The sequence below is a fragment of the Panulirus ornatus genome, chromosome 1 (genome assembly GCF_036320965.1).
Source record: "Panulirus ornatus isolate Po-2019 chromosome 1, ASM3632096v1, whole genome shotgun sequence".
Taxonomy (NCBI): domain Eukaryota; kingdom Metazoa; phylum Arthropoda; class Malacostraca; order Decapoda; family Palinuridae; genus Panulirus; species Panulirus ornatus.
The window spans coordinates 38,464,101-38,491,848 of record NC_092224.1 but is presented as its reverse complement, the minus strand read 5'-3'; the positions used below and the strand labels follow the sequence as shown (position 1 = coordinate 38,491,848).

The window sequence follows — 27,748 nt, the reverse complement described above, 5'->3', positions numbered from 1 at the left end:
ATATATATATATATATATATATATTGGAAAAGATCACAATTTTGCGCGTGATCAAGATATTCCTATGAGTCCACGGGGAAAATGAAACACGATAAGTTCCCAAGCGCACTTTCGTGTAATAATCACATCATCAAGGGAGACACAAGAGAGAAATATAAGTCAGTTGATATACATCGAAGAGACGAAGCTAGGACGCCATTTGGTAAACATGCTTTGTTGTAGTGTGCAGACATCAAGCAGAGTATACGAAACACATCACTACCGATTGTGTTGTCGTTTGATGGATTTTTATGGCTTTTATAACCCGTGGATATTCTAATGCCAACTACACTGACAGGTCTTTTATATATGTATAAAATTCTGTCGTCGTACGGAATAAACTCAGTCTTGTGAATCAGGTTTATCGCAAAAGAGCAACTTTTATGGTTGAGTCAACATAAAGCGTAAGTTATATTGCGTACGCGTGTGTCTGTCTGTCTGTCTGTCTTTTTGCGTCAGTGCAAAAAGCTCGAAGCCGACCTTGAACTTAGCTTAGCTTAGCAAGGATATAGTGATGATGGCGTTCGCGGCGAAAATGAGGATTTAGTGAAAAAGACTTTACTGAACTTTAAAAGATCGAAGCTTAGCTATAGTCTTTGTAGTGAATATATATATATATATATATATATATATATATATATATATATATATATATATATATATATATATATATATATATATATATATATATATATTTTCATACTATTTGCCATTTCCCGCGTTAGCGAGGTAACATTAAGAACAGAGAACTGGGCCTTAGAGGGAATATCCTCACCTGACCCCCTTCTCTGTTCCTTCTTTTGGAAAATTAAAGAAAAAAAAAAACAAGAGAGGGGAGGATTACCAGCCACCCGCTCCCTCCCCTTTTAGTTGCCTTCTACGACACGCAGGGAATACGTGGGAAATATTCTTTCTCCCCTATCCCCAGGGATAATATATATATATATATATATATATATATATATATATATATATATATATATATATATATATATATATATATATATATAATGAATGAAAAATAATATATATATCACTGATGTGAGTAATACATTCGCAAGCAACTATGTACAGCAACACACATACTGGCATGCATCAAATAGCATTTACTGTGGCGTTAGTCGTCTTGTCGTCCAGGCAGCGACGGTGATCCTGGAGACCCACACGACTTACGACAACATTGTCCTTAATTAAAGCGCCACTAGGGACCCTGATGCTCTGCAGGAATTTGAAGATAAGGAACTGTAATTTCAGAGTCATTCCACTTCTAACCCTCGGCAGTGGTTTAATTTGCTACGAAGGAGAATTAATTTTTCTAATTTTTACTTAATTGTTGTGTTTATAGGAACTTTTGAATATCATGATATTCTCGTATTTATGAGAGCTTGACTTTATATATCCATAGAGAAGACATGTTTGTGGCAGCGTCCATACGAGAAGGTATGATCGCAAGGATAAAGACTTTTACGAGTATTGGGAAACTTGTTAATCAATTAAGAATTATAAGAAATAAAATTACAAACTCATCATTGCTTTTGACTTTTGAAGGAAATTATAGACATATCCAATGCAAGAGAGCCAGACCTGGATATTTGCATCCATAGGTGAAGGAACCGATCTGGAGAGAAAAGCCTTTACGGCCTTGTCATAACCAGAAGATATAAGTATATATCTTTCTTCTTTCATCCCTATTTGCTGTTTCTCACGTTGGTGAGGAACCTTCAGGAACAAATGAATGATCCTTAGAGGAAACATACCTCATATGGCTTCTTCTTCTCTGCTCTCTCTTCTGGAAAGTAATAAAAGAGGGAAGGAATTCCAGTTCCCGCCCCTGCCCTTCTTAGTGGCCTTTTTCGACGTGCAGGAGATACTTGGGCAGTATTCTTTCTCCCCTATCCCGAAGGACTATATATATATATATATATATATATATATATATATATATATATATATATATATATATATATATATATATTTGTAAGCTTGGAGCAGGTTTTCTCTAATGAACATGCAAACGAATTCGACAGCATATTTAGATATTAATCTTTATTCTTCTGTTCTCAATTTTCTCAGTATCATTCTACCAAAAGGTGGGCGCTCAAACACCAGTTGTCCGAAGTTATGTATTCTATTTCAATCAAGCTTTCGCCTTCACAGAGGCATCATCAGGAATCTACAAAAAAGAGAAAGAAAAAAGTACATCGCATATATAGGATATGATACGTAAAGCGCAAAAAAAGAAAGATGAAATAGAAAAACACTCGGAAAGAAACGGCATATAGCACATAAGATTAAGACAAAACACTAAAAGCGAAACAAATGCACAGTATAATGAAGGGTAGCACAAGTTGCAGTCCAAATACATAATACGGAAACAGAAATATAGGAAAACTTACAGATGAGGAAACAATGAAGACCAGTATCAAACTAGATACGAATATATAAAGTCCATCACTTTTATACACTAACTTGGGTCATGCGAGACCGTTATTGTCTGGATGTGAAGCTGAGGTCAGGTTCGGCTCGTCTGATTTTCTTTGACCTTTATAACCTAGGACCAGGTAGGTCAGCACCGTGTTCTTCCTGTCCACGAATGGCGGACTCGGTAGCTTGTGGCGGGTCAATAACGTGTCCCATCTGTTATAAAACGCATTAGGTCTACGTCCTATTACCGGACCATCAAAGTGTTGTATGACTGTGGTCATTTTTGTCTGAATATTGTTGACAGGTGCTCTCTCTCTCTCTCTCTCTCTCTCTCTCTCTCTCTCTCTCTCTCTCTCTCTCTCTCTCTCTCTCTCTCCCTCTATTTATCTATCTATCTATCTGTCTATCTATCTATCTATCTATCTATCTATCTATATATCTATCTATCTATCTATCTATCTATCTATCTATCTATCTATCTATCTATCTATCTATCTATCTATATATATATATATATATATATATATATATATATATATATATATATATGCGACACTTTCATCTTGTATTTGTGTGGAGGATAAGTGGCATATTCGGAAATTCATTATACTTTTTGTCGTGTAATAAGAGACCTGTTGACGGCAGCGAGTCCAAGGGCTGTGAAACACGACCACAGCGGCCCTGGCCTGTCTGCTCTCTCGCTGCCAATAACTGAAGCTTCTGCTTTGATCTCTCTAGCAATAAGCTCTCGCGTCTTCCCTTCTCTTTACTCCGAGGTTCTTTTGATGTCGGATACCGACTTTTATTAAGATAATTTAGTCTTTTCTTATCCCATTAGACACCATTATGCCCTCCCCTGTCCTGCTTAGATTCACGCCCGGTGTTGTCGGGAGATCTGTGATGGTTTCCTTGTATCTATAAACGAAATGGTTAAGTCAGCCAGCATGGTATGGTAGTCTTTCGACAGACACTAATTTAGTTAGAGGGGTCTTGCTCAGGGTTTGTATGGTACATGAGAAAGGCGGATAATAGAAGACCTGGTCGTCTATAGCTAAGGTCTCATTTCGGGAATAGTCATAGTAGCTTAGATTAATTTTCAATCTCAATACAAGGAGACAGGATAGTTAGAAATAGACAGGATAGGTAGAAAGTTTGAAGAAAGACGCAGTAAGGATTGACGTAGAAACATGGCCATCTCCTGTGTATGATAAAGGATCTGTAATCTTAAATAGAACGATAGGTATATTTAGTGGAACCTCAGGCGTATTTAGGAAAGAGAGAGGAAGACGACATAGATATCAAGGATTCCTTCAGATGAGATGCAAGCTTGTTTGACCAAGGTTGGCTTACATCTAAACAGAGCTAGTATAGGTTGCTCAGGCAGAATTCTAAAGGTAAAAACATCACCAGATATATATAATGAAAAACAAAGAATAGTAATCAAAAAAGTTCCAGGAAGACTCTTGTTAATCAGATCTGATAAGCTAACTTGCGGCATTTGGATTAGGTCGGATGCGACTGAACTGACCACCAATGTCAACAAAACTGACCTCAGGAATTTACAATACAAGGAATCTGCCTCTTACAGGGAAACATTAACTGCTTATACCAACGCCTCTTACAGGGAAACATTAACTGCTTATACCAACGCCTCTTACAGGGAAACATTAACTGCTTATACCAACGCCTCTTACAGGGAAACATTAACTGCTTATACCAACGCCTCTTACAGGGAAACATTAACTGCTTATACCAACGCCTCTTACAGGGAAACATTAACTGCTTATACCAACGCCTCTTACAGGGAAACATTAACTGCTTATACCAACGCCAGATGCCTGAACTTAAACCAAAAGAAAGTGAAAAAACATTTTCTATCAAAAAAGAAGCTTTACATCAAAGCAATAACAGAAACCTGATGCATTGCTGCAAATGATCACTTGTTAATGGAATTAACAATACCAGGACACAAAGCTTCAAATTGATATAGATCACATAAGTCAGATGGTTGCTTTATGTTCTTTGTGAATTAAAATCTAAAAGTAACCAGACTATATAAGTCAAGTGACGATGCTTACGACTAGATCTACATCTAATTTACAAATGTGATATCTAGATTAAATGTTGGAGACGCATACAGACCCCAGAAACAGTGTGAGGAACATAATCTTTCGATATACAAGTCTCTAGTTAAAAGCAAAGAGCCAAAAATTATGGGATGTTGATCATTCAGATGGGATTTGACATCATGTGACCACAAGGGGTGCAAACCCATTAGTATGGACGAAGATTTTTTTTCAAACAAAAGGGTCAAGAAACATACGTGTGGAAATAACATATTAGATTTGGTGCTCTGCATATGCTGATTTAAGGCTAAATTCTGTGGGGTCATTAAAAAGCCAGGTAGTTAATGGTGATCAGAGTATCATTGGAGTCACTGTAAAGATCCATCTCCATTAATGAGAAGCAACTATAATGATACTTACTTATGGTTTAACTAACCGCTTTCCATTTCAAGGAAGCCAGTGGAATGATACATGATTAAAGTTCAGCTGACTTTAATAAAATGCACATGGAACTAACGGCTGAAATGATGGTATCAAAAAGAATATATTCTGAATAGCTTTTGCTAAGAATAAAGAACTACTCCTTGAGGGAGATAGTATTGCAGAAATAAAGGAAGAAGTAAAAAAGATATGCCAGGCTGCATGGTTGAAAAAGTAATGTGCTCTCGAAACCAAAATTAAGTTCCAATTTATAATATTGTTATACGTATATAAGACAACAAAGGAATTGTAGTAAGAAGATTGATAGAAAAATAATTCGAAAAGGAAATCTCCCCAGCAGTATGATGAGAACTTCTAAACAAATGGTTTGAATGTGTAATAAGCGAGAAAGAATGAATGGTGTTATACTTTCCATGTCTAATGAGTATGACAAACATTGACAACATTCACACAAGTGGAAGATTAGGCCACAATACGGTGATCAAAATAGTCTTCTCTCCAGTAGAGGGGTTGAGAGGCGAGACTATAATAGAGTTATATTTCCTTAATGTATTTTGTTTTTTCACGACGAAGTTTGCAGAGTGAGGAATGTAGCCCTTGGCATGACACTGTTTCCACACTACAACATTAACGTGTGTGTGTGTGTGTGTGTGTGTGTGTGTGTGGTAAACTTGGCTCTCAGCAAGTCAAAAACAGTAGAGGTGGTTTAAGTTCTTGGAGATGCACCACAAAACGACTCCCTTTTAATTTGGGACTTTCAGTTGTGGAAGTTGAGGCCAGTTTAGGCCCCTCCCTCAGGCGATGCTTCATCACCACCTCAAAAGTCTTTTGCTTTTTCAGCATTGCTCCATTTTCGTTGTTCCACTGACACAACACATCACCTCCCCGGCGGGTATGGAGGGAGAGAGGATGGTTGACGTAACCGTACTGTTGCTGCTCAGCCGCCAGCTTTGCTGCCGCCTTCCACCCTCCCTCCCTCCCTCCCCAGCAAGAGAGAGTTATACTGACAGTTGCGCGGCTTGCCATATGTTCCGATATTGATTCTCTCCTATATACTCTGCTCGGCTTCCCGGTAGATGTGAATCGTTAGGAACTTAACATTTACTGCAACTTTTCCTTTACAGATTGAGTGAATTAAAGTTCAGAAAAGGTGCCAGTGAGAAAGGGGCATGAAACATCTTTAACATATCTGTCACGCGTTTAAAACAACGATGTACTTCAGATACAAAGGAAAAGGCTCAAGGTCGGTGATAACCTACCAACGATATCTGTGTCACTCCATCATAGATTGGCTACTCAGTCGAGAATTCTATGTTTTGAATTAACGAAGCTGTGTCGATGCAGATCACCTCACCGTTCCTGAGCCTTTGAAGCCTTCGGCTGAAAGCGAAATGAGCACAAACCAAATCTGGTATCTCGTTGAGGATAGGTGGATAAGTCTGTAATTACTGGAGTTTCTGATTACTAGACTCAACTTCTCTACTTCCTTTGACGTAAGACCGCTCCAGAATCCTTGTCAAAATCGTGTCATTTAGTCTTCAATCGAATCTCACCCTCATAACACCGCCTCGACTCCCTCCCTAGTGCCTGGGTATATTAACTGCGAGCAGGCAGTCGCAAACAGAGTGCCAAGAGACAAGTTTCCATGCATTAGAGGTTCTTGAATACTCTATTAGTATAGTGCGATCGTAGCTACGACATATATCCTACATCAGCCAACCTATTGTTACTGATTCAGTAGTGACCATACCTAAGGAAAACATAATTTACGCCAGGATGACGCTAGCCACTATGGGTGGAAAGAGCTTTCAGTGCTCACAGTGGGTATAGGTGCCATCAAACCCAGAGTAAATGTTCAGTTGTGTAACACTGGAGTTCAATGAGGTATGTAAAAAGTTACTGCGAATCACGTGTGTCTTTTGGTCTCTACCGACAGTGAGTAACATTGCGAATGACAGGTGAAAAGTCATTGCAAACCACAGCAGTGAGTAACGTTACCTTTACGGGTGGCTGGTGGAAATTCACTGCAATGCTCTGCTGATGTTGTTATGGGCCAACAGTGAGCAGCATTGTCTTTATGAGTAGCAAATAGTTATTTCTCATCGACGGCGACTTCATCAGTTCCTTGCATTGTTGAGGAAGCTCTGGTAAACACTACAAGTAATACAAGATGTAAAAAATAGTGATAATAAACTCATGATCCCAAATAACAGATAAACGAATTTTGAAAGTGAGACTTGGAATGAGTAGAAATAACTGAATCACGCTCCATCATGCCAATACTGAAGAAGAAATGTGGAGTATGTAAGAATATGAAATCTTTCTTGTAAACCAACATCATAGTAAGAGAGATTAACACAGCGGGTGAAAACGAAAAAGCCAGCCTAGATAAGCAGGAAAACAGAAATTGACTGGTCGCAAGAAAAACGTGAAAAATTGGTCAACAAAAAAAAGTAAAGACAATGAAAAATTCAAAAAATACAGTGAAAATATATATATATATATATATATATATATATATATATATATATATATATATATATATATATATATATATATATATATATATATATGTAAACAAAGAACATATGAAAAATATGAATCGCAAACACGAAAATCAAACTTCCTTACAGACTAAAACCAAAACGAGAAATATCAACAAACACATAAGAAATAAACATAACTAATACAGTAAAACAAGAGACAAACGAATGTGGAAAAACATACAATATGGTAAAGAAATGGCATCCATGTTAAAAAGAAAGTACTTTAAATGCTTATTCACTCTTGCAAAGGACACGTTCATACGTCAACAGAAAAAAAAAATTACCTCCACAACTGAATCACGAATGAACTAAAGATGACAAGTTAGGAACATCGAAGTGATGAAAATACATAGATCAAATATACCTCAGCCGTCAACAAGCCTCCACCACTTTGTTCCAAGACTCTTAGTAATATCATACGGGAATTCATATATCTCATAACCACAATAGTAAAAGACTTAAAAACAAACCAAAACTCATAACTCTTATAAAGTATCCAGTTGGAGAAATATATCACCAGTTGAGTTTTTGCTACGAAATATATATATTTTATGAAACGTACAGACAGAAGGTAAGGTAGAGGAGAAAGGAGAGGCACTCCTTCACACACACTTTACAAGGGAATAGATTTGCATAGATTACTGCAGCCTGTAGACGATGGTGTTCTTTATTCCCCCCTGTAAAGTTCCACGTGTTTATCTGACTACAACAATGGTACTGCCGGAGGGAGAGGAGGATGGGAAGTAAATACTTCTCTACGTTAGATCTTTTTCTCGTCCAGGTCGATTAGAAATGCAGATAGTATTAGCATTTGAGACACCAAATAATCTCGTTGTGGAACTGCTAAATATCTGCTATTTTTGCTGTTTTTTTTTTCTCATATATTCCTATGTAACGTTCAAAACATCACCTCTAGCTCATATGGCAAACCAAACAACACTGTCCCATACGATGCACAAATCTCTATTCTCTCAACCCTCACAAACTACACTGTACTGTACTCACAAATGGTTCACGTGATGTTCAAACACCACATCACTTTTGCACAGGAATGCTTAGCACCGTCATGCCTCACAAAGTGCTCATAACACCACAGTTATCATAAGCGATGCTCAGTACACGATCAGCGAGTTCATTCGATAATGCGTATAGCAACACTGGTCATCCTTGCAATGCTTTACCACAGCAGGTGGTCAAAATGCTTCATATCACCCACACTGTGGTGTGAGGTGATTTGATCGAGCAAGTAATGAAAGGGTAAGAGAGATGTATGGAAATAAAAAGTGTTGTTCAGAGTGCAGAAGAGGGACACACAATGGACCTATTGCCTCTGATAGTGGTATTTTGAACACCCTTTGAGTCAGTGATGCTGTCTTAGAGAATAAGTAAGCCACTGAGAGGGTTTTGAGCTCCGGTTGAGTCATTCAGTTAGTCATTACTATTTCGCTAGTGTTCTGAGATTATTATTTGAGCGACTATATTGTAATTTGACAACAACTTGCGCCTTTTATAATGGTGGTTTGATTATGCGAGTCACTTTGAGCAAATTGTGTGAGTTACCGGGGGCGTTGTGAGTGTAAATTCAGCTACTTAATGTATTAAGACCACTGTGTGAGTCTGCTATGGTTTTGTATACAGTGATTCAGCCAACGACGAGGAGTTTTGAAAACTATGTGAGCAAGCTAAGGTGTTGCACGCACTCTAGCGTCAGCAGCGGCAACAGATGTCAAAAGAACCATTTGAACCGCTGGTGGTTTTCTGAGGACTATGGGAACGAATACTAGCGTGATGCTCAGCTTTATGTTATCAACAAACCTAATCCTAAACCAGGTATTCAAGGATGCTTTTTCACGCTCTTGAAAAAAAAAATGTCGTTGACATCAGATGTGCAATGATTGATATTCTGATAACTATTCTAATACCACGAATGAGTAAGAAACTGGTTTATGAAGATAATATGGTAATTTACTATAACAGAAACAAAGTAAACCGACAAATCAGATGAGTTAAACAAGAATCTCAAATTCAAAGTAAGCATATTCCAAATCATTAGGGTCTATCCCTAAATATAGTCGTTTTCTAAGAATTTCGATTCTAAGAGAATGTAGAATATATGTGCAGATACTAAAGCATTCATTCCAATCATGCAGTGGTACACTTGATCAAAGATTTCTCGTGGCGTATTGTGAGTAAAAGGAGACAAAATTTTTCCAGAAACACAGGTCAGGAACATATTTTTACCAGATATACTCGGATTTGTGGGTTGCAGTTATTTCTTTAACAAAACCTCTGTGATTTTCTTGATTAATGCTTGTTTTAATCATACACACGGGTAAACTCTTAACAATCGTATGACTCAAGGCAACATTACAGGAGGCAATCGTGGTGTATATGATGCAAGTAGTACACTGGCATAGGAGAATGACAGTATGAGTCCTTATCCTATATGAAAAATCGACTACAATATTAATTTTTATAGTAATAACATCAAATGGGATCAAATTACACTCACGGAGTGTGTATCGTACATATTGAAAAGAAGAGAATTACAGATATAATGGGCAAGACACCACCAAAGAAAATGGAACATAGACAAGGATACTGTAAGTACCAGTGGTATACAAATGTTTTCAAATGGTTTCTTGATGGTAAAGTTCAAGAGATGGGGGCCTCATGTGTGTAGAACCTTCTCTCCTTATTGCACTTAAAGAGGCAATTGCAGCTACGTAGTACAATAGCCAGATACAGGACACACCTTAAGGTATAGCATATTCTAATCACATGACAGAAGAATATCCTCAAGAACAGCAGCATTAATGATGTTAATTACACAGGACAATAACCACTAAGTTTTCAAGAGTGCCTTGTGCAGAGAAGAGCTCCCACACTCTCGAGGTATTCAAGGTGTGATAGTATCACAGTGACCGATACAAATACACTGTTGCCTATACTGGCAGACCTTTCGTCCTCAGTGAATGTATTTATGTACCCTGGTTATCTACTACAATGGCCATGACTAAGGAACGTTTCTGCCCGTCTCATGTTGCTATGTAGAAAAGATCAAACAAGTGTTGGAGGACCAAAACGAAATTGTTTAGAATAGTGAAGGTAGGAAGTGATAAAGCTGATGAAGACAATGTAAAAAGTTTGTGAATAAAAGGAAATATAGTGGAAGTGCAAAAAAACACAAAGGTGGAATTACACGAATGAGTTGCATGAGGAAGAATATTGTTAACATCAGATGAGGCGTTTGGACAGTGGGATATCATAAAGTTGAAGGCACCAAATGATGTAAATGTATATTACTTCAGATAACATGAAATAAATTCATGAAGTCATTTAGTTGTGAAGTAGGAGTTATGGATTTATACCGTAAAGAAAAACAAAGGTTCTTTGTATTAAAGGTACATTTCAGTCCTTTTTTGGCGGTGTATTTTTCCTTGGCTTGAGCCCACATTCACCCTAACTCTGACTCATTTGTGCTTTCCTGAAAGCACAAATGAAAGATGCTCAACTTGATAAGCTAAGCTTAGATTTTATTACGATTGTCAAATGAAATGTTATCATGTAGCTATCACATGGATATTCTGCTTTATGTATTCACAAACAGATCTGTCAATGCTCACAAATTTATTGAGATTTCGGGAGAGTATGATGTCATTTGTTATACTAAGTTAAAAATTTCTATCAAGAAACCTTCAAAAAAATAACTATGAATATAAGAGAGCAAAATAATCAACAATAGTTCAATTTCTGAAGTGTAACTCAAGATTTCAGTGTTTATTTATCATCACGAATAGCTAAGGAAATTTGAAGTAGTTAGCCAACTAATAAGAGAGCCTTGTCGATATATCAAAGAAAATGAGTATTTCCTTAGGGTAACAGTTGTAAAATATTAATGATGTATTACTTTCAATGTAACCCCGCTTGAGGCAATCTACAGACTACATGATACTGATAGAATATCAAACCTTTTTAGTCTAATGCTCTCTATAAGATATCATCATAAAAACCAAGCTATTCAGGCTACCATGGGAATCAAATATACGTAAAATTCTATACCGGGTAATGGAATTTCTAGCTATCCACAATTCTTAGGCCCAAGATGAGACAGAAAAAGAAATAATGTAATACATTTAGTTACATTCAATTGATTCAGCTATAATGTAATATAATAAAACAGATTTATCTCAAAAGTAGAGCTAGGAGAGATTTCTTTGTTCTATTTGATTGCACGTGTTGTTAACGGGGGTTCAATAAAGTTGAAGAGAGCTTTGTTTTCATTTTCATTATTTTTTATTTTACCTTGCTATTGACTTGAAAATTATCTAACAATTTTCTGCAAAGTTTTCTTTAGGTGTCTGTGTTCTGCTCTGGGTGTTCAAAGTCATAAGGAATCCATATTTCTTTTTCCTTTTTTTGAGCTGTTGGATCACAATAAGGCCAACACAGGCGAACCGCAGAACAGGCGTCTGCATGACGCACAGTTATCTCTTCCCAGACCCCGCCTGGGAACTGTCAGGTACCACCATAAAGTTATTCTTTGCAGAGTTCTGACTTTCTTTTTCCAATTTTGATTAACACAGGAAAGTTTGGGAATAATGAACAGTTATATTAGGGGAAAGACAGAAAGATCTTATTCGCACTATCTATTGCTTTGGCACAGTCGGTGTTGGACTGCTGGTCAGATAAATAACTTTGTCTCATCAAATCTAATTTTCATCAGAATCATATGAAAACATCTTCACACACACACACACACACACACACACACACACACACACACACACACACACACGTATAGAAAAGAAAACGTGTTTGAGTAGCCGTTTTCCCAAACCAGCAGGCATGACTTAATCTTATTGTTTTTCCAGAACAGACCAGAACCCGAGAGCTGTGACAGACCTGTGGTGTGATGCCAGGGAGCAGCAAAAGCAACAACTAGGAACAAAAGGCAGTTCTATAGACGTGAGAGAAGCCATTCTGCTGAATGCAGTAAGTTCCAGAATGCAATGTTATTGTGTGTTTACGTTAGGATTATCAGTCTTCCAGGGATGGGCGGTGGGAGTAGTACGACCCTCGTTGTTCCTGGTCATTTGGGAGTTGTGTGGAAATCATTAACGTTGGGTAGAATACTGTAGTATGGAGTGTTAAGTGTAGAAAGAGGTAAATAGGTGTCTACCTATCTACGCACTCTTGAGTTTGTGTGTCTAAGTAATATGCCTGTGATTCATTCTGTTGCTAAAGAGTATCCTTTAAGTCTGAATGTCTTTCAGAAAATAAGATGGCCGTCTTTAAACCAAACATAATGTCCATCTGTTGTCATATCTCGAAAAGGATACTTTCTTATTAAAGAATAACTAAGATTTTGTAACTAACAGATGATTTTGACACATGGTCCTGCTTCTTTACATGGAGCTCCACCTTTTCTTTGCATATAAACTAGCTGTTTTAAGTCTTCTGTCTCATTCTCGTATCCTGATGATGTGATCATTACACGAAAGTACACTTGGGAGCTTGTCGTATTTCATTTTCTTCGTGGTTATCAGTGTATATATATATATATATATATATATATATATATATATATATATATATATATATATATATATATATATATATATATATAGATATATATATATATATTATATTTTTATTTTTTTTTATTATACTTTGTCGCTGGCTCCCGCGTTTGCGAGGTAGCACAAGGAAACAGACGAAAGAAATGGCCCAACCCCCCCCCCCCCATACACATGTATATACATACGTCCACACACGCAAATATACATACCTACACAGCTTTCCATGGTTTACCCCAGACGCTTCACATGCCTTGATTCAATCCACTGACAGCACGTCAACCCCGGTATACCACATCGCTCCAATTCACTCTATTCCTTGCCCTCCTTTCACCCTCCTGCATGTTCAGGCCCCGATCACACAAAATCTTTTTCACTCCATCTTTCCACCTCCAATTTGGTCTCCCTCTTCTCCTCGTTCCCTCCACCTCCGACACATATATCCTCTTGGTCAATCTATATATATATATATATATATATATATATATATATATATATATATATATATATATATATATATAGTGCATATGAACGCGCACTTCCATATAACATACAAACCTCCAACAGCCAGGATCGAACCCAGGACCCCCTGCGTAGCAGGCGGGAGTGCTACCGCATGCCACACAGGAATCCCAGGTTCGATCCTGATATTGGATATATATATATATATATATATATATATATATATATATATATATATATATATATATATATATATATATATATATATATATATACATATGTATCCCCTGGGGATAGGGGAGAAAGAATACTTCCCACGTATTCCCTGCGTGTCGTAGAAGGCGAAAAAAAGGGAAGGGAGCGGGGGGCCGGAAATCCTCCCCTCTCATTTTTTTATTTTAATTTTCCAAAAGAAGGAACAGAGAAGGGGGCCAGGTGAGGGTATTCCCTCAAAGGCCCAGTCCTCTGTTGTTAACGCTACCTCGCTATCGCGGGAAATGGCGAATAGTATGAAAAAAAAAAAAAAAAAAAAATATATATATATATATATATATATATATATATATATATATATATATATATATATATATATATATATTTTATTTTGCTTTGTCGCTGTCTCCCGCGTTTATATATTGTGTTTGTTTGATTACCATTTGTACTGTACAGGGAGGAGGCTTTACTCTAGTGGGACCCAATCTCTTTCTCTCATAAAACCTCTCAGATTTTGTAAGTTCTAATCTTTTTCGTCGACGATGAACAAACTCCTTTTGTAAACCATGATGATACAATGTAATTGTTTTCTTTTCGTTTTAACCAGACCTTTCTAAGACCATTATACATCATGGCTCGCAAAAAAAAAAATAAGAATCATAGCTACCTCAGCAATATGACAGTCTAATGCACAACAGTTAAACCAGATCATATCAACATGGTTACAGTTATATTTTGTTTTGCTTATCAAAGCTGTCTGTCGTCAGGTTGATCAGTACATAAACGTTATCACCTTAATTCCTTAGTGTAGACACAGATGTGGTTGAGTGAAACGTCTTGTAATCATATCACGCTGATTGGATTAACAATCCATACATTAGAAGCTGTGTCTATGCTGACGATTCATCTCTACGTCTGACTAGCTCAAATGATGTCGAAAATCAGTCACAGATATTGGTAAAGTTTATACAGTCATATATAATCCCTTCGATACAATCATTCCATGTGCTAGTGGAAGAGTTTCAAGACACACAGTGAACGCCTCGAAACTAAGGTGAAAAATTATTTTTGACTCGTATGTTGTAGCTGAGATAATTACTAAACAGCTGAACTCTCTCGAGGAAGCATTATCATCAAGCTGCCAGTCACACAATAGGGCACCTCAGAGCTGGCTCCTAATGATGAGATCCGCCGTGTTACGGGTGAGATATGTATTCTTTCCCGAAGTAAAATGAAACCTTGAAGTTTTTACCTTGTTATGCTGGGGCCTTGGGCGTCGTCGCCACGTACAAGAAGCCGAACCCCTCTAAGCCACACTCTCTTATTCCTTAAGATTAACGTTTTCTAATTCGCTCGCGGGTGGAAATATAACTCGAAAGACTCTTCTCATATGCTGATCTCGCTGTTATTGTATAGAACGGGTGGGGGAAATGAGGAAATAAAAAATAAGGAAGTTTTCGAAGCATCGTCGAAAGTGGAGAGATATGAGTGGCAGCCTTAATGAGCTGTGGCGACAGGCTCTTTGTCGGAGGAGAGTTGCCTAGGTTTTTATTGGCAGGGCTTCAACAATGGGGGCATTCACAAGTACAATAACAAGTTACTGGAAGACAAGACGACAGGGTGATTGGAGATGATGAAGGGTGGCAGGAGGGTACATAGTGAAGGAGGCCGTTATAATGCAGCTAGAGATGACGATTTATGTGAGATAGTTGTCCATATCGTACCAAAACGATGATCGGAAGCCAAAGCCTGAGGGATATGGGACAGTTTGATCAGAATCTGTGAGGGATATAGGTACATTTAGTCAACATTAGTGAGGGATAAGGGCCGTTTTGGTCAGAGTCAGGAATGTATATGGGTCCTCTTGGTCATTATCAGGGATATATATATATATATATATATATATATATATATATATATATATATATATATATATATATATATATATATATATATATATTGGAAAGGATCACAATTTTGCGCGTGATCAAGATATTCCTATGTGTCCACGGGGAAAATGAAACACGATAAGTTCCCAAATGCACTTTCGTGTAATAATCACATCGTCACAATCACATGTTTACCAAATGGCGTCCTAGCCTATACATTTCAACGTATACATACATATACATAACCAGACATATACATATATGCACATGTACATATTCATACATGGTACCTTCATCCATTTCCGCTGCCACCCCGCCACACATGAAATGGCATCCCCCTCCCTCCGCGTGCATGCGAGGTAGCGCTAGGAAAAGACAACAAAGGCCACATTCGTTCACACTCAGTCCCTAGCTGTCATGTCTAATGCACCGAAACCACAGCTCCCTTTCCACATCCAGGCACCACAAAACTTTTCATGGTTTACCCCAGACGCTTCACATGCCCTTGGTTCAATCAATTGACAGCACGTCGACTCCGGTATACCACATCGTTCCAATTCACTCTGTTCTTGCACGCCTTTCACCCTCCTGTATGTTCAGGCCTCGATCGCTCAAAATCTGTATCACTCCATCCCTCTACCTCCAGTTTGGTCTCCCATTTCTCTTTCCCTCCACCTCCGACACATATCCTCTTTGTCAATCTTTCCTCACTCATTCTTTCCATGTGACAAACAATTTCAATACACCCTTCTTTGCTCTCTCAGTCACTCTTTTTATCACCACACATCTCTCTTACCCGCTCATCACTTGCTCGATCAAACCACCTCACTTGTTTACCAAACGGCGTCCTAACTACGTCTCTTCGTTGTATATCAAGTGATTTATGTTTCTTTCTGGTATCGCCCTGATGTGATTATTACACGAAAGTGCACCTGGGAACTTATCATGTTTAATTTCCCCGTGGACTCATAGGAATATAACGAGACCGTATGGCTGAATAGAATTTTAGGACGTCTTTGATAAACAATGAGATGCATTACCTGGGGTGTCGATTATGCTGGGGATTCGATATTCTGTTCAGCTCCTGAGGTCCAGATATCTGTTAAGCAGCAATGTCGCTTATGATTAACCTGTCTTGTGACACATACAAAATCACAATCAACATCATCAGCATTGTCATATGACAATATATATCGTTTCCCTTCATTCATATTCTCATTATTATCATTATCATTATTGTTATCAGTTCGCTGACAGTGACGAGACGATATTGAGGCCCAGTTAAGTTATCATCAACATCTACTTGCTCCAACTGTAGCCATCCGGATGGAGCTTAAAAGAGCATTCCCGCCGCAGTGTTTTTCTCTATAGGTGTTTCAGGTAACTCGTGTCTTTATGCGGTCTGCAATGATGCAGTGTTGTATATTGAGAGTGTGAGTATAGCACAGAGATCAAACGATTTCTTGTTCTCCAGTGGAAGGCGTCTTAAATGACCTGAGGCACAGATAAAGTAGAGATACGGGAAAAGAAGAGGCTTAGTCCCATGAGAACATTTACTACACAGGGAGCAAAGACACTACACCATGACTACTGATACACACACACATACACATACACATACACATTTAAGAAGTTGTATGGCAGTTGAGATAGTTTGAGAAATGGGACCCAACGAGTTTAAAACTCACTCCACACACACACACACACACACACAAACACACACACGCCCACATATACACACACACACACACACACACACACACACACACACACACACACACACACACACGCCCACATATACACACACACACACACACACACACACACACCCACATATATACACACACACACACACACACACGCACTAGACTAATAGATTTTCTTGTCTATTTGATAGATACTCAGGCTAATGAAAGACTTGTCCAGACTATCTACACGGCTTAACGGTAACTTCTTCCAGTATTAAGTGCATCTGTTTTCAAAGAAACTTTATCCCAAGTCAGTAATCTGTTCTTTAGTCGGAATTATGAGACGGGAGAGGACAAAAGAAGACTAGTAATGGCCGAAGGAGACGAGGAGGTGGAGGAGGGGGAGGAAGAGGAGGAAGAGGAGGAGGAGGAGGAGGAGGAGGGGGAGGAGGAGGAGGAAACTAGATTGAAGGACAAGAAGAGGATGAAGAGGAATGGCACTAGAGGATAGTGATAAGTGAGGTCTGGTTTGACTGGAGGAGAGAAACGCGAGATGGCGAGATTAAGTTAGAAAACACTAGAAAACTGAGACTTGGGGAGCAGATCTATCGAGGAGAGAGGGGGACTTGAGAAGGAGTGACTTAAGGAAACTGCCAGGGAAAGAAGAATGAGGAGGAGGAGGAGCTTGAGAGGAGTGGTGTTAAGGAGGGAGGGTGGTGATGAGAAGTTCAGGGCAAGGCGCCACCTCCGGCTCTCTGATAATTAGTCTCAAGTTTCTTAATTTTGCCGACCAACAAACTAGAGTGACCTCGACGGGGGTATAGAAGAGTCATTACAGTAATGATATCATGAACTCCTTCCTGACGGAGGTGAGAACTCAACACAGGGGATGTACAGTCGTCCGTGTACATTTATGAGACACACGTAGGAACCGTGCATGACGGCAGCTTCGTAGGGCATCAGAAACACATCTGAATCCCATGCAGTAAACTTGATGTAACTGACTCAATAGCCATAAACACTCGTAAACACTTTAGCAATCCTGCGTGACGAATGGAAACACAGATTACAAAGGATCGTAGCTACGGGAGGGGCATCTGTCTCTTTAGTGTCATTCTAAGTATCTTTGCAACAAAATGAGTGAGTTTATTGATTCGCGTAGGTTCTGCCATTTCCTAACGTACGACCCAATCATCCGTAAACAAATTACCAAAGAATGTTGGATCCTAGAGCGACCTCGTTTACAAGCGGAAGTCACCGATAGCCTAGTTCCGGTGAGCTGAACTATCAAAACTCATAACCTGTAGTTCCCTCTAAGAAATTTTCTTTTCTCGGACAAAACTTAAAGAAAGTAAAGCTAATCTAAAGCATATGTGTGTTTACAGTCTTTGTTAGGTCCTAAGAACAAAGAGGAAGACGACAGAGGGAGCGAGTCAATAGTAGAGAAAGTCACAATGACGGGAAAGGAATAAGTTCTCAAAGCTTGCTTATAATTTACAACAGATGGTATTGCCTCTGCAGCCGCAGGGTCCCACAGTAGGTACTGGGTGAGTAGGTTTAGTGTCACGTTGCGAGTTTGACAAAGACCTCGAGAAGGACAAGAAAAGAACTGCAAAGGCAGTGTGTTATCACCTAGGCCTTCAAGCCCTCTTGCGCATCAGTTACAAAGGCCCTAAAAAATACCGTGACACGGCAGCCACTGCTGCTATTTAGATCGTCAGTTCTGCTACTACTCTCTCAGCATCAAGAGCTCCTCTGCTGCCAAGAGCAGCAGAGGTGACACACTGCCCTACTGATAAAGCCTCCAAGGTGTACCGCAACCAGCAAAAGACAGAAGGACGCACTAAGATTCTGATTTCAAAAAAAATCTAAGTTTAATGAAACATATTAGATGTTTAATCATGTATTATCAAAAGATAACATTTTCGATTATATACATTCTATATGATAGGGTAGTTAGGGTTGTTTCATACTTAGAGTTGACTAAACATGGAGAGAAAACGTCGTCCCAAAACTTATCAAACTCGATTTTTCACGATTTCTATATCCACGCCTACTTATACGGTCGTAACTCCCGTGAAGATAGAAGGTCCCCCCCCCCCCCCCCCCCCACACACACACACACACACACACACACACACACACACACACACACACACACAAACACACATAAATACCAGCCTAAGTAGGTTTTTTCTTTTTATGATTACTATTGTGCATCACAGGGAGAGAGATTCACACTCGTGTTGCCCCGCGCCGTGCAGGTAGCGCCTTGCATCAGTCCTCCGAACTTTGGGCAAAAACCTCGTCCTCAGGTTCTTGTACGCTCGTACTCTCATCCCAGCCCATAGAAGCACTTCGAGATAAACCAGGCAATTAGCACAACACAAGTCCCTCTTTTTTCCCCCAGCTGCAGAAAAAGAAGAAGCGAAAGAATAGAACTTTTATAATGGAAAGTTCTGAGCTCTCGCGTTACAATTTTTACCTGTAATAAGCTGATCAATAATATGGGAGCGAGACACGTGCAGCCCTACCAAAGGTGGCGGAGTAGGGAAGGGGGAATTAGGTAGAAGTTGAGGGTAATGTTAATGGGTAGAAAGTAAGGGGAAGACTAGAGGGAGGGAATGAGAGGTAAATTAGGGAAAGGCATGGAGGATGAGGAGAAAGGCAACCATTACAAGTGGTACCTAAATATAGAAAGGTTTCTTACTCATTTTCACACTTGGTTTGAATTCATTCATTTTGAAGAATGACTAACTTTCTCTCTCTCTCTCTCTCTCTCTCTCTCTCTCTCTCTCTCTCTCTCTCTCTCTCTCTCTCTCTCTCTCTCCAGATAGGTAGTACGTGGTAGGCAGCCACTGACTAGGGAGGTATGTTACCGGTACTACACGCCTGGGTATCGGGAGCGTTAGTGACAACTGTGCAGTAAGACAGCACTTTACCGTCTGTCAAGTGTCACTCCTTTGGCCCAGTTTGCTACATGGGCCACATGCAGAGTGAGAGTGTGTGTGTGTGCTCTTAGAATTATCTTAACACCTAAAGAAGGTGTGAAAGATGTTTCGGTTGGTGGGTGTAATTTACGTTGATGGCCTTAATGATTCTGGCAGTTGATAGGCCTGAAGCCCAAACAACCAACCAAACAACCAGTTTGCTGTCTTTTCTTTGTGCCTCATCAACACGTGAGCTGCTGGTTTTCAGTCCACAAACATACGTTCTCTCAATCACACACATAACACTTGACAACATGTGATTCACAGGAATCGTTCTTTTGTAACCTTATATGTTCCTGCGGCGAACATTACACACTAGTCCTACCTTATGACACACAACATAGGGAGGAAGACTCAAGTTAGTCATCTACTACAGAAATAAACCAAAAACAAAAATCGAAAACAAGTAACTTCATCATGAACAACCAACAAGACACATTACAAATACAACGTAGTTAATTGAATTCAATTGTCAACAAGGATATTGCGACCTCCTTAGTTAGGAAGCATCCTACACTTGTACACTGTCCAGGAGACTCACTCTACACCTGCAAGATGACTCCATCATCCTACATGTCACCAGGAAGCCTAACACTGTCTTCACAAGAGAGACGAAAGGCAAATCCACAAGTATATATACATATATATATATATATATATATATATATATATATATATATATATATATATATATATATATATATATATATATTTTTTTTTTTTAAACTATTCGCCATTTCCCGCGTTAGCGAGGTAGCGTTAAGAACAGAGGACTGGGCCTTTGAGGGAATATCCTCACCTGGCCCCCTCTGTTCCTTCTTTTGGAAAATTATATATCGTTCCAGCTGACCCTATTAAGTGCACGCCTCTCACCCTCCTTCATGTTCTGGCCCCGATCGCTCAAAATCACTTTCACTCCAACCCTCCACCTCCAATTTGATCTCCAGCTTCTTGTTCCCTCCACCTTTAACACATCTATCCTCTTAGTCAGCTCCTCCTCACTCATTCTCATAATATTTTCAAACCATTTCAGTAAACCCTCTTCAATGATTCTAAACATTCTTTCTATTATCACATTATTTTTTTACCCTGTCATTACTTACTCGATCAAATCCCCTCACACCACATATTATTCTCAAACATTTTTGTTGTTCAGAACATTCACCCTCCTCCGCAGTACATTATCCATAACACATGCTTCGCAAGAATGTAATGTTGTTGGAACAACTGTTCCTTTAAACATACCTATTTTTGCCCTTCCAGATAACGTTCCCTCTTTCCGTACATTCTTCAACATTCCCAGAACATTCACATCCTTACCCATTCTATGACTCGCATCCACTTCCATGTTTCCATTCACTGCTAAGTCCACTCTTAGATATGTAAAGCACTTCACTTCCTACAATTTTTCTCCATTCAAATTCACATCCTAATCTAACTTGTCTCTCAACCCTGCTGTACCTAACATCCTTGCTCTTATTCACGTTTACTTTCAACTTTCTCCTTTCACACACTTTTCTAGCTTTAGTCACTAACTTCAACATATTTTCTGTCAAATCCGCAGCCAGTGCTGTATCATCAGCAAACAACTGTACAACTTACTTCTCGGGCCCTCTCATCTCTCAGAGCCTGCATAATCGCCCCTCACTCCAGGACTCTTGCATTTACCTCCCTCACCACCCCATCCATCAACAAATCAAGTAACCATTGTGACATGACGCACTCCTGCCGCAGACCGACATTCACTTGGAACCATTTGATCTCTCTCCCGCTCGAACACATGCCTTAGACCCTTGATTAGCAACTCACTTCCCGCACCATATATTCTTAAGACCTTCCACAAAGCATCTCTGTCAACCCTATCATATGCCTTCTTCAGATCCATGAATGCCACATACAAATCCAACTGTTTTTTGAAGTACTCTCACATCCCTCAGAGCAAACGCCTGATCCACACATCCTCTACCACTTCTGAAACCACACTGCTCCTCCCTAATCTGATGAACTTTAAATGCCTTTACCTTTCAATCAATCATTATATGAATCTATATCTATCTATCTATCTATCTATCTATCTACCCATCTATCTATCTATCTATCCATCTATCTATCTATCTATCTATCTATCTATCTATATCTATATATATATATATATATATATATATATATATATATATATATATATATATATATATATATATATATATATATAAAAAATATAAAATATATATGTTCATACTACTTGCCATTTCCCGCGTTAGCGAGGTAGCGTTAAGAAGAGACGACTGAGCCTTTGAGGGAATAACCTCACTTGGCCCCCTTCTCTGTTCCTTCTTTTGGAAAATTTAAAAAGAGAGGGGAGGATTTCCAGCCCCCCGCTCCCTTCCCTTTTAGTCGCCTTCTACGACACGCAGGGAATACGTGGGAAGTATTCTTTCTCCCCTATCCCCAGGGATAATATATATATATATATATATATATATATATATATATATATATATATATATATATATATATATATATATATATACATCCTGAGGGCGTCAGTGAACACACTTTTGTGTAAGGCTGACTACATAGCGTCACTCTACTGATCTATTTACACACACACACACACACACACACACACACACACCTGGGAACCCAGTCTATGTCAATCCACATCATTACCGGGGCAGATCGCAGCATCCCTGGCCTCCATTCTCCCTCGAACAAAACCGATGATGGTTTGATGAAACTGAGGAGATGAATTTACTAGTTTGTCGCCAATCGTGTAACAAGAATAAGAGGAGAAGGAGCGCCCCGAACGGCCATTGGCTGCAGCGTGGAAGTGGCTCATCCATTGGTTGTCATGGGCGGGGCTAGAAATTTCTCCACTCCCTGATTGGCCATTACCGCTTGATAGTTCCAGAGCATTATAAAATCACTTAATGTCTGATTTACTTTATATCTATATAAGTTATGAGACATTTCTACCTTTATGAAGGTCATATCTACCAGATCCCACAGAAATGAGGAGAAAATGAGATGCGGGAGCCCTGTAGACACTCACATCCAATTGCCTCATCTACCGTCGTTAACTCATGACTCCGTCCACTAACTAGCAACTCCAGCCAGGTGCCCACAGCCTCCCAGACACCTACCTTTCTACCTACCTCCCGCCTCCCCTGGATGCTAGAGTCATCTACGACAACTTTTATCCTCCGTCTTATCTCAGAAGCGGCGGCTACGAGGACTCGCGATCGTGAGCGAATAGCCCCCGTCGAGACCACACTTCTTGTGGTGTCTCCCGAGTTCGTAATTATTTCCGAGTGTTTTAGCATCTTATGCCTACCCGCCCTGGGCAATAATCTCCCTCCCTGAGGAACTAACTGAGAGATTAAGAGACGAGTGAATGTGGCAGAGGAGGGAACAGTGACTAGACAACATTACGGCCGTGTGAGAGATCAGAGGAGAGACCATCTCGTCTCATGGCGCTCCTTTCCTCGGGAAAGTGTGGCGGCGGAAGCGGCGGCGGCAGCAGCGGGTCGCCGCCCCCCGCCTTACCAACAGTGCGGGGAGTCAACGGCAGTAGCGGGAGCGGCGGCGCCGGCGGCGGCAGAGGAGGAGGAGGAGGAGGGTCGTTGCTCCCCTCGGCACTCTACTGCCCCATGCTACCACCGTGGCACCTGGCACTCCTCACCCATCACGCCCTACACGCCCGAGGTTAGTGGGCCAACCCTAAAGCTGTTTCTAGTGACGCCCTTCCTGTTGTACTCTACAACCTTGCTAGGCTTCTGTCTCCATAGACTTAATATCTTAATCATATTCCACAATATCTATCACTCTAAATTGCCATCAATATTCATATGCCATATCTTCTCTAATTCACTCTCTCTTCAAACCTTCTTCTATTTCAATTACTGACGGATTATTATCATCTCTGCAATCAAATGATAATTTCATGTGAACAAGTCTTAATCTTATTGCCTCTGTCGAATTTGTAATTTTATGAGTAAACGTTGTAACGTTTTCATTCATAACATTACAATATCAGTTTGACTACCGTCACCATTGTTATCATTATGATCATTGTTATCATTATGATCATTGTTATCATTAGGATCATTATTGTCATTATGATTATTATTGTCATTATGATCGTTGTTATAATTATGATCATTATTGTTATCATGATCATTGTTGTCATTATGAACATTGTTGTCATTATGATCATTGTTATCATTAGGATCATTATTGTCATTATGATCATTATTGTTATCATGATCATTGTTGTCATTATGATCATTATTGTCATTATGATCATTGTCATCATTATGATCATTGTTATCATTATGATCATTGCAATTTGTATTTCCGCTACTTTCATTATATATATATATATATATATATATATATATATATATATATATATATATATATATATATATATATATATATATATATATATATATATATATATATTTTCTTTCATACTATTCGCCATTTCCCGCATTAGCGAGGTAGCGTCGAGAACAGAGGACTGGGCCCCCGAGGGAACATCCCCACCTGGCCCCCTTCTCTATTCCCTCTTTTGGAAAAAAAAAAAAAAAAATATATATATATATATATATATATATATTTTGGGAGCCTTGAAAAATGTGTGGAAGTCAAGAACATTATCTCGGAAAGCAAAAATGGGTATGTTTGAAGGAATAGTGGTTCCAACAATGTTGTATGGTTGCGAGGCGTGGGCTATGGATAGAGTTGTGCGCAGGAGGATGGATGTGCTGGAAATGAGATGTTTGAGGACAATGTGTGGTGTGAGGTGGTTTGATCGAGTAAGTAACGTAAGGGTAAGAGAGATGTGTGGAAATAAAAAGAGCGTGGTTGGGAGAGCAGAAGAGGGTGTTTTGAAGTGGTTTGGGCACATGGAGAGAATGAGTGAGGAAAGATTGACCAAGAGGATATATGTGTCGGAGGTGGAGGGAACGAGGAGAAGGGGGAGACCAAATTGGAGGTGGAAAGATGGAGTGAAAAAGATTTTGTGTGATCGGGGCCTGAACATGCAGGAGGGTGAAAGGAGGGCAAGGAATAGAGTGAATTGGAGCGATGTGGTATACAGGGGTTGACGTGCTGTCGGTGGATTGAATCAGGGCATGTGAAGCGTCTGGGGTAAACCATGGAAAGCTGTGTAGGTATGTATATTTGCGTGTGTGGACGTGTGTATGTACATGAGTATGGGGGGGGGGTGGGGCCATTTCTTTCGTCTGTTTCCCTGCGCTACCTCGCAAACGCGGGAGACAGCGACAAAGTATATAAAAAAAAAAAAAAAAAAATAAAAAATATATATATATATATATTTTCTTTCTTTCATACTATTCGCCATTTCCCGCATTAGCGAGGTAGCGTCGAGAACAGAGGACTGGGCCCCCGAGGGAACATCCCCACCTGGCCCCCTTCTCTATTCCCTCTTTTGGAAAAAAAAAAATAAAAAAAAAAATATATATATATATATATATATATATATATATATATATATATATATATATATATATATATATATATATATATATATATATATATATATATTTATATTATCCCTGGGGATAGGGCATTAAGAATACTTCCCACGTATTCCCTGCGTGTCGTAGAAGGCGACTAAAAGGGGAGGGAGCGGGGGGGCTGGAAATCCTCCCCTCTCGTTTTTTTTTTAATTTTCCAAAAGAAGGAACAGAGGGGGGCCAGGTGAGGATATTCCAAAAAAGGCCCAGTCCTTTGTTCTTAACGCTACCTAACTAACGCGGGAAATAGCGAATAGTTTAAAAGAAAATATATATATATATATATATATATATATATATATATATATATATATATATATATATATATATATATATATATATATATATATATATATATATATATGCGTATGTATTTTTTTCATGCTTGTTCATCGCATATACATGTATATACATAAACGCCCACACACGCACATATACATACCTATATATTTCAACGTATACATACATATACATATACAGACATATATATATATACACATGTACATATTCATACTTGCTGCCTTCATCCATTCCCGTCGCCACCCCGTCACACATGAAATAACATTCCCCTCCCCTACATTCTTTTACATTCAGTCTCTAGCTGTCATGTGTTATGCACCGAAACCACAGCTCCTTTTCCAAATCCAGGCCCCACAAAACTTTCCATGGTTTACCCCAGACGCTTCACATGCCCTGGTTCAATCCATTGACAGCACGTCGACCCCGGTATACCACATTGTTGCAGTTCACACTATTCCTTGCACGCCTTTCACCCTCCTGTATGTTCAGGCCCTGATCGCTCAAAATTTTTTTCACTCCATCCTTCAAGCTCCAACTTGGTCTCCCGCTTCTCCTCCTTCCCTCCACCTCTGACACATATATCCTCTTTGTCAATCTTTCCTCACTCATTCTCTCCATGTGACCAAACCATTTCAACACACCCTCATCTGCTCTTTCAACCACACTTTTTTTATTACCAAACATCTCTCTTACCCTTTCATTACTTACTCGATCAAACCTCCTCGCACCACATATTGTCCTCAAACATTTCATTTCCAACATATCCACCCTCCTCCGCACAACCCTATCTATAGTCCCCGCCTCGCAACCATATAACATTGCTGGAACGACTATTCCCTCAAACATAAACATTTTTGCTTTCCGAGATAACGTTCTTGCCTTCCACACATTCTTCAACATTCCCAGAACCTTCGCCCCTTCCCACACCCTGTGACTCACTTCCGCTTCCATGGTTCCATCCGCTGCCAGATCCACTCCAAGATATCTAAAACACTTTACTTCCTCCAGTTTTTCTCCATTCAAACTTACCTCCCAATTAACTTGTCCCTCAACCCTACTGAATCAAACAACCTTGCTCCTCTTATTCACATCTACTCTCAACTTTCTTCTTTCACACATTTAACCAAACAAAAAAAAGTCACCAACTTTTGCAGTTTCTCACTCGAATCAGCCACCAGGGCTGTATCATCAGCGAATAAGTTATATACTGCTGGAGTGCGATTTCACCTTCATCAGTAGCAACACAGACGACCATGATCATCATTTAGTTAATATATATATATATATATATATATATATATATATATATATATATATATATATATATATATATATATATATATATATTTTTTTTTTTTTTATTTATTTATTCTATTTATTTTGCTTTGTCGCTGTCTCCCACGTTAGCGAGGTAGCGCAAGGAAACAGACGAAAGAATGGCCCAACCCACCCACATACACATGTATATACATACACGTCCACACACACAAATATACATACCTATAAATCTCAACATATACATAAACATACACACACAGACATATATGCACATATATACACATGTACCT

At 39.1% G+C, this 27,748-nt stretch overlaps 1 protein-coding gene across 2 annotated transcripts in view; it reads left to right on the top strand.

Annotated features, from left to right (window-relative positions):
- The window catches only part of LOC139750705 (uncharacterized), a 341,806-nt gene that overhangs the window by 240,632 nt on the left and 73,426 nt on the right, over positions 1–27,748 (top strand). Inside the window, exon 2 of one of the 2 annotated variants that reach the window (XM_071665502.1) lies at positions 12,391–12,511. Coding sequence is in view for 1 of the 2 variants with exons in the window: in XM_071665417.1 (XP_071521518.1) it covers positions 23,808–24,042 (235 nt within the window). In the remaining variant the exon portion in view is untranslated. Of the gene's footprint in view, positions 1–12,390; positions 12,512–23,518; positions 24,043–27,748 lie in introns of those variants that run through there. The other variant, XM_071665417.1, reaches the window with a different exon arrangement.